This window comes from Phalaenopsis equestris, unplaced genomic scaffold (assembly GCF_001263595.1).
Source record: "Phalaenopsis equestris unplaced genomic scaffold, ASM126359v1 Scaffold001053, whole genome shotgun sequence".
Taxonomy (NCBI): Eukaryota; Viridiplantae; Streptophyta; class Magnoliopsida; order Asparagales; family Orchidaceae; genus Phalaenopsis; species Phalaenopsis equestris.
The window spans coordinates 182,745-192,178 of NW_018165492.1; the positions used below are offsets into that span (position 1 = coordinate 182,745).

The following is a 9,434-nucleotide window of genomic DNA, read 5'->3' on the forward strand; positions in this document are numbered from 1 at the left end:
ATAAAGGGAGCAACAAGAACGTGACATCTACGCAAGTAGACAAATTGAACCCTAAGACTTTGAGGCACTCCGAGCCGTACTGTCTAACATGTTTGAGTCTCGGATAAAGGGAGCAACAAGAACGTGACATCTACGCAAATAGACAAATTGAACCCTAAGACTTTGAGGCACTCTGAGCCGTACTGTCTAACATGTTTGAGTCTCATGGAGTTTTCAATAGGGAATCAGTTGTAGGATCGTGTTTTGGTACAACGTAGTGCCCATGAATGTTTGTCACATTGTTTCGGAGACCGTGACAGTTTGACTACGAGACTCAACATGTCCGGTATAGAAACACATACTCATTCACCAAGGATGAAAATCATATCGTTCTCTTATCTTCTACAGAGTCTGAGATTATAGGTGCTCTTGCCAGTGGAGAAGCGTCAGTGGGATCTGTTTTTGAGACGAAAGAGGATAGAAGGACTGAGACGCCGAGTCTACACACGGTGCAGTCACTGCAGAGTCTTTCATGACAACATGATCGACACCTCACTGCCATGGTTGCCACCGTTGGACAGCCATCGTTAGAGGTAGTTTAGTTGTTTTCACATCAAATAAGGATGAGCCAATCTGGGACTACCTTTTGAAGATTTTGTAGGGCACACTTGGCACAAAGTTTCAGTTCAGTTCAACAATGTACTCTCATTTGGTTGGACCAATATAGATGGCTGCTTACCAGTGGAGAAGCGTCGGTGGGATCTGTTTTTGAGACAAAAGAGGATAGAAGGACTGAGACGCCGAGTCTACACACGGTGTAGTCACTGCAAAGTCTTTCATGACAACATGATCGATACCTCACGACCATGGCTGCCACCGTTGGACCACCACCGTTAGAGGTAGTTCAGCTGTTTTCACATCCAATAGGGATGAGCCAATTTGGGACTACCTTTTGAAGATTTTGTAAAGCACACTTGGCACAAAGTTTCAGTTCAGTTCAGCAGTGTACTCTCATTTGGTTGGACCAATATGGATGGCTGCTTGCAAGTGGAGAAAACTCGTGTGTTTTGGGGGATAGTACAGTCGACAATATGATCCATGTGCTTTTAGGGCCACAGTCAAAGATCCTTTAGCCCTGGGATGTTACAAAACGATGTCCCCTTCAAAATGCAGATAAGAGCTTCGACGAATGAGATTGAAGCTCCCCCAACCTCGGGAGACTAACGCATGGCTTTTTTCTTACCTGAACCAACCTGGGGTGTTAGAACCGGCTTAGCTGGGAAGGAAAGAGGTTAGTCGTTTCCGCTCATTAGGAGTGGGGTTTCCCCCTTTTAGTTACCTAATAGTAATGTCATTTTCAAGTTTGAGGGTAGTTTTTGTTTCGTGTTTTCTGCCAGGACAACCGACATCATCCAGATTTTTCTCTTCGAGAGTTGTATCCAATGGCAAGTGGTGTTTCGACTGTATTTCTTTTTTGAGGTGGTGATTATCATCGACTTTCTTATTCTTTGCAACCTCTCCTCCACTGTTACCGTTGTCTTACCTTATCACAGACCACCAGAATGAACACTTCAACATTTTTTCTGCAGCCCTTATGCCTTCCTCCATCCAGTGCCTGGTCCCCCTGCCATTATAGTCCAAGCCCAATGGGTTCGTTGTCGTTGCCTGTCAACATGCTTACAGTCCAACCACATCTCATTCCATCTGTAGCCTGAACCTTACAACCAACCGCAACTCTCTATTTCCCCTCTTACAGTTGTCCACACCCGCGTACCCACCCTCCTATCATCCAATCCACCAGACCAACCACCACCCCTTGGAATATACTTTAGTTGAGTTTGTTTGTGTCTACTATTCTAATTTCTTTTCAAGTCTGTCTGGTTGAAGTCATCAATTTACTCTTAGTAATAATATTAGTTTTCTTATTGTTGTTTCTATTAACTCTGGTACCCTAGTATCACTAAGTGCGGAAAGTCTGCTGGAAATGATCGAGAGTGACCGGTGATTCGTCACACTCACATAGGCATGATAAGTCTATTTATGATTTGTTGTACAACTCCGAAGGAAGAAAAAATTTTGCTCTACAACTCATAATTTCCGGACAATGTTATTGTCTTATGGGCCAACATGTACTATCGTTAATGATGATTTAAAGTTCTTTTATTCATGATTTGCTGAGCAAATTTGATTGAAAACTGAACATATAACAAGTCCTTGTTGTATTTCATGTTTCAATGAAGCAAATAAGTATAAGGTTTCATACGATGTCTTATTTATTTATTTATGGGGAGTAGTTCTATAATTACAGATTTTTGTCTTGTTGCTCCTATGGATATTAGTGAATTTCTTTTGGGAAGGTCATGAAATCTTGTTTAACAGTGTACTTATAAACTTGCATTGTGGAAAGGATTTATATACTTTCTATCCAAAGGAGAGTAACAATTTTCATTCTCCAGGCATATTTGAAAAAGAAACAAAGAAATATCTTATGCATATGCTGGTTCATATAGCATAAGGGAAACAGTTGATTGTCCCAACAAGAATTGAATCTATTTTTTAGGAATCTACCTTTGTTATCCAGTTTTCATCTTGGTGGGTTTCTTCCTTGTAGAGTTTTTCAACTGCGAAGTGGTCAAAATTTTGACCTACTTTCTCTGACTTATGAATGACCTAATAGAGCAATAGGAACATGTAAGTTAATAAAATATTCTGGAGAATGGTCAAATTCAACCATCCATATCTTGTTCTATTTTGATCTTTGCCCTTATGGCTCTTCTTTCTTGCCTACATCAATATCCCCGTAATATAGTTTACCCTATTTTGTTATTGAGGAAAGTAAATTATTCTTCTTTCTTGCCTACATCAATATCCCCGTAATATCATATGAAATTATCAACAGTTTGTCTCTTTATAAAATGTAGAATAGTTTATAAAGACGGTATATAGTTTACCCTATTTTGCTATCGAGGAAAGTAAAATACGCATCCTTATCTTGGTTTCCTTTTTTTTTTTTTTTTGAAATGGCTTATCTTGGTTTCTTGAGCACATGTATGGCTTCGTTATTTGAAACCTGGCATGCATACCTTTGGTTTTTTGAAGTCTTGTTATAAGTATTAGGTTTCTACGAGACTAGTGTTACTCACTAGGAATACTCTTTTTTAATAAGAAGGTTTTATAATGAATTATAGTAGTAATATGAGGGCTTTTGATGTGTGAGCGTCAGCGGGGTCCCGTGGGATTCCTCAGGTTACGCGGCAGGAGTTTTTCAGTGATCGAGGGAGAACCAACCGAGTAATCTTTTTTTCTTTTTTAATTTCATTTCTATTTTTCGACTAGTTTTCTTTCTAGTTCTTTCTTATTTATTTAATTTCTAATTAAGTATTTGTTGCGTGAAAACTTATATATATATTGTATTAGGGTTTTGCGATTGACAGTTTTTCTGAAATGATTAAATGTTAAGTGTTTTCTCTATATTTTGCTCTCTGGAGTATTGTATTATTTCCTTTTACAAGTGGTGTGTGTATTTCACTTAAGAACAGGTCTTGGAATCCCCTCACCGCCCGTATATCACTGTATCGCCATCTGATCCGTTGATTTTCGTCCAAGCTGCTGTCGTGGAAGGATACTGTCGTTTATCCCTTCCAGTTTGCTGTCCAGCAACCCGTACCGCGCTGATTCGCAATTGGATTATTGTTTTGCATCCGAGACGGCCACCGATGACTTCGAACCTGCTGTCCCCCAACAGATTTCAGTTGTCGAACACCTAATATCCTTTCCAAGCCTCTCAACCCCCCTTATTTTCATTCCCTCACTACACAATCGTTTTACCCTTGAATCCTCTTCCTAAATACCTTCTAGACATCCTAGATCAGTATCATCTGCTAATCAATTCCGGCAAGCTCTAGAGCTTTGGGGTTTTTTTCTTTTTTATCCCAAACCAAAATTCCAAATAACCTAACACGCCCAAAAAAAAAAAAAAAAAAAAAAAAAAAAACCCTAAATCATCTCTACCACAGTTATCTAAAATTTGTCGCCCCAACATGAAAATTTTCAAATCCATTATTTCTACCTCCACAAAAATTTCACCGCAGCATCTACCCCTAAAACCTAAACCGCTAAACAACCTTGATTTGCAACCCTACATAAATCTAATTGGGAGAAAAGGACACTATGCCACTTAGGAGAAATCCGCAAGGTATCCAAGAGCTTTGTATGGATGATATGCAGTGAGGTATCCTTCAACTGTGGCAGAAGCTTGCTGCCTTCGAGAGGAGACAAGTTGGTGAGGTCAGCCGCAGTCATAACGTTGACTCGTCAGATCGAGAGATGGAAGTGAACTCCTTCCATCAGACAATCTCCTGCGACGAAGAACCAATACCCTAATGATTTGGCATGAATTATCTGAGGAGAAGCTAGGATCTTGAAGTGAAGACGGATTTGGCTGATTTAGATGATCACATGAATTCACACGAATTTATCGAGTGGCTTCAGATAATGGAGCAAATTTTGGAGTACAAGCATGTTCCTCAAGACAAGAGTTAAATTGACAACCATCATGACGTTGGAGTGGTCCTTTAGCTTCTGATGCGGGAGTTTCACCAAAAAAGCCACGACCCGACTAGTGCTTCTGGACCGAATCAATCCAAGTTGGGCCCCCGTTGAGGAGTTGGTCGGTCCTCTTGGGCCACTCCTTGTTACCCTATTATTTATATTTATTTTCGTAAGAGTTCAGGCTTAGTTTTTTTGTGAGTTTTGTTTAAGACAGCCATAGGCGTCCGTTTCTCCTTTTGAGGGTTGTATTTGAGGGTTTGGGTGGTGCTCAAGTTATATCTCTCCTAAGGTGATGATGATTTTCCCTATCTCTTTCCACATCCTCCCCACACATTGAGAAGTGCTTTATCTGAATTTTGCTCTTTGGAGTACTCTATCATTTTTTTTTGCAAGTAGCATGTCTGTATCTTGCTTAGGAATAAATAGGTGGTGGAAAACCCCCACCACCCGTATATTGCCGTATAGCCATCCGACCCACTGATTTTCAGCCGAGCAGCCTTCCAAGCTGCTGTATCAGCAAGAAATTGCCATTTATCCCTTTCATTTTGCTGTCCAACTGCCCGTACCATGCCAAGCCACAGTTGAATCTCTGTTTGCAGATGGGACAGCTGCCGATGTCATCGAACCTGCTGCCCCCCAGCAGATTTCAGCCGCCAAACACCTCATAGCCTTTCAAAGCCTTGCCAACCTCCCATATTTTCATTCTCTCGCCACTTGACAACCATTTTCCCACTAAAGCTCCCTTCTAAATAGCTATTATTAATTCTAGGGTTTCAGCAGACCTAGGCATATATGGTAGGGTTACTTGTCCTTGTTTGTAATATAGGGTGAATTATTGTTGTTGTTTATGGAGTTTTAAAATTTATCGGGGCTCATTTTCACATGGGAGCTTTGTAAAATTTATAAATTTGTAAGTAGTTTTTCAATATTTTTTTCAACTATAACATTGGTAGGAGTCTTTTAATTCAGAGATTGCTATTAAATTTCAGCATGAACACTATATATATGTACGATATTACCTGAGTTATTAATGATAAAAAAATCTTACCATATTGTATATAAAACAACCATGCTTTCCTTGTGTATGAGGTTAGTTTCACTAATGCAAATGTTATTGAAGTCATTTGATCTTTCTTCCTAAAGCACTTGTTGTTTGGAAACAGTATGTGACATTGCAACATTAAACTAGTAACAATAGGTTTTGAACCCATATCTCTTATATGAAATTATTGTAACTACTGCAATAATTTTGGGTTTGAAGTTGGTGTAATGTCTTTATATTATGATTAACTTGCTTCTGTGGGTTCAACCTTTTTTATTGTAGCTAGGGAAGTTGAGATTTCTTTTTCGATTACTACCGATAGATAATTTTTACCTTAATAGAACAAAATATTCTTCTCAGATTAATGTTTTTATAGGACCGATCTTTGCCATCAAGCTAGTGATGATGAAGAAGAAGATGATGATACAAGTATTTCGCAATCTTTATTGGAGAAATCAAACACTCAACCACGTTTAGTGCATGCTCAAATTAGATGTTGCTCATTTGCTGAAGTTCGTATTGGGAGTCGACAGAAGTATGTCATCTTGGTATGAACCACTTACATGCTTGAGAATGAAATTATTTGTTATAGTTGCTTAATTTAAAATCAACTGCATTACCGTACCTTATATGACTAGATTAACCATCTTTAGTTTCTTGCTGTAGGTGATTGTACTTACATTTCTTTTCATGGCTGCAATGGCTCTGCTTTTATGGTTTGGTAGAGGCAAAAATCCTATTGACTCCTCACTTATGCTCCAGGTTTGTGTTTGCTTATGGAACATTCTTTTATGACTAAAAGGATTGCAATTTATTTTGCTTAAATTCAAATTAATTAAACCTTTAACGGTCTCTTTCACCTTGTTCTAATTTTGTGGGTTTGTCCAAATAATGGACATGCTGCGTGTGATCGAGCTTTAGGCCTGTAAATTTGAATAATCTTGTAGCTTAATAACTTTTTTAATGGGCTAGTGCTTTGATTGGCTGCTCTTGTTTAACAATGTTGTATATCTACCTTGAAATCTAGTTGAAAATGAAAAAAAATTTGCTTTCTCTTGTTCACAATGCTGTTATTGGTTCTTAATCGGTGTTGAATTACTGACTGATATTCCCCATTTGAATGTCAATGGCAGTTGCTAATCATAGGTTTGAAGTGATAGAACTATCTTAGGGATGTATGCTTGAAACCTTAACGTCAAATGCAAATTGTACTCCATAAACCTTTTTTTTTTTTTTTTTTGAAAAATTCTTAAATTTTGTTTGGAATGTTTGAGGGTGGAAATGGGTTGATAACTAGTTCTGGAGCCATGAATACACTATTTATTAAGCCAACCTCTTGAAACCTAGAAAAGCTACTGATAACTCCTGAGCTAACAAATTTGATCTGTACTATGTAGTTCAGGCGTTTTTTTGGCTCATCGGACCAGTTGTCAAGGAAGTCCAGTATAGATCAAAAGTTTGATTGAGTCTATGCTTGACATACTTTTATCCTTGTAAATAGTAGCATACATTTAACTTTACCGGATTAACTGAATTGCAAATGTAAGATTTTAAGTCGGTGCCTACAATCTTGGCCATTCATCTCTTGATTGATTAGTTGATCACTTTTAAGGTTTACACATAGGTCCTAATCATATTTCTTACCCTACATCCTTCCAATCTATCCCTGTCCAGTAACTTTCCACCTCCTTACAGCTATTTTGTTTTCTTTTATTGAATATTCAATTTCCTGGGGATGGCACCTACTGAAATTTAGGCATGGAATATCAACTTTGATAATTTGGGTGTGTATGAAGGTTTGCAGAAGTTTATTAAAGAGGGAATATAGAATGAATGTTAATGGAAAAGGTGGGTTAAACAGATTAGATCAGGTTAGCTTGTCTATAAGTCAGGAAAGAATGCTGTTGAAATAGATAAAGACCACATATTCCACATGAATGGACGGCAGTGATAAAGGCAAAGTGTGAGAATGGGGTTAATAATATTAGAGAGGGGCATTTACATACATACGACACAATTCTTATGTATTTACATAGCTGACACCTAAACATTCATATTTACTTGCATACCACTCAAATATTTATTATCACATAAAAAATATCACCTTCATGACCATTTTAAAACTGAAATACACATTTTCATGCTTAGGTTTATGATACCAAGGTGTTATAACATGTAAATATCAAACTTTGGTTGTTAGATATGTAAATACATGAGAATCTTAGCTGTATTGCCAACTTTTGTACTAGTGGTTACCATGAATATCAAACTTTGGCTGTTAGATATGTAAATACATGAGAATCTTAGCTGTGTTGCCAACTTTTGTACTAGTGGTTACCATCCTTTGGTGTCTCATCAGCTTCTAATAATTTTCAGCTCAATTACATCCCTCATAGCCTGTTTTACATGCGTACGAATTAAACCCTCTTCTTTATTGCTCCCTCACTGGTAATTCGAACTCTATCTTACCTTTTTTCCAACATCGCCTTTTTTAACACGGTTGTGCAATGACAATCTGCTTCTTTGGCTTCCGATGGATTTGCCTCCACCTTTTCTGACTGTCTCTATGATGCTTTCCTAGATGGTATGCCATTACCTGCTTTTTTAGCAATAGCTTTAATTGATAATATCCTTATGCATAAAAAAAAAAACTTTTGGCTTTTATATCTTTAAGGGGCTGTGTGGCAACGGATGACATTTAACTTATTAGGATTTAATAAAGCCCATAAATCCGGATTTACTAAATCCTGAAAGGGGTTAAATCGTGAAAACTGTCTGGCAAAGGTTTTACTAAATCCTGTAAATCCTGTAGTACTGTCAGCAAGTTCTAGCAGGATTTAAAAAACAGTTAACAGCTGTTGGAGTAATAAAAAAAGGGATCCATACATAGATGTTTTTGAGGTTCTCTCTCAAAAACAAGTGATTACAATTTTAGATTATAAAAAACTGTTTTTAACATTCTCAAATCTTATGCTGAGCAAAAGCAATATAAAATTTTTCAGCCTATCTCAGTACACCATATCTGTCAATATTTCATTAATAAAACTTTTTGTTTTCAGCAAGCAGAGGTACAATTCCTGTCTCAGCATTAAGAGCAGCCTGATCTGATGGATGGAATAGCTAGAAAAAACATCAGCACTTTTAAAATATAATTCAAAAAGATGAAAATTCATACAACCAACCTTCCTCGAACCATTTCAACAGCACTAGGCAATATGAGTTGGTTGAACAAATTGACAAGCTACAATTCAATTGCAATGGGCAATGTTTGGCATAGATTTCGAGTGACCAATGCTTGGAATCAAGCTCATGGTCATACATTGAAACAAACAAGACATTTGAACGTTCCATGCCATGTTTAAAAATCACATACAAAAAAATCCCTTCTCTCCATATACAGGTAATAAAAAAACGCAAATAATAACCAACATCAGCCTGTTTTAAACCATAAGCACATCACAGTTGACAATGCTCTAGTATCAGGGACATCTAAATATTTTCTAGCGGTGACGCGCGATGCAATGGCTACCCTGCGAAAGCATAGGTCATCCAAGCTGCTATGCCATCACATCAAACAATACTTCAACATTCCACTATTCTTCATCAAGTGTAAGGCAATAAACTTGTTAATAATAATAAAAATAAACCAACAAAATGAATTTCATGATGGGAAGAAGCCTGAATATAAGACTTCCACATGTATTTCCCAAGCACTTTCTGCTATGATGCAATTTCTCTCCTTGATTTTTGAGTTCGTGAGAACTAGAAAAATCTATAATGTCAGGAACCATTACGAATGTCTTAGTTTGTAGTGCTCTCCCAACATCGCAGCGGTAAACATGCAAAAGTAGAGGTCATCCAA

The 9,434-nt window shown here is 37.6% G+C and overlaps 1 protein-coding gene across 3 annotated transcripts in view; it reads left to right on the plus strand.

The window, feature by feature from the left end:
• The window catches only part of LOC110032897 (tobamovirus multiplication protein 3), a gene marked incomplete at its 5' end in the record, with an annotated part of 79,322 nt that overhangs the window by 31,541 nt on the left and 38,347 nt on the right, over positions 1-9,434 (plus strand). For all 3 annotated transcript variants that reach the window (XR_002294899.1, XM_020736676.1, XM_020736677.1), the window contains 2 exon segments: positions 5,949-6,120; positions 6,239-6,334. Coding sequence is in view for 2 of the 3 variants with exons in the window: in XM_020736676.1 (XP_020592335.1) it covers positions 5,949-6,120; positions 6,239-6,334 (268 nt within the window).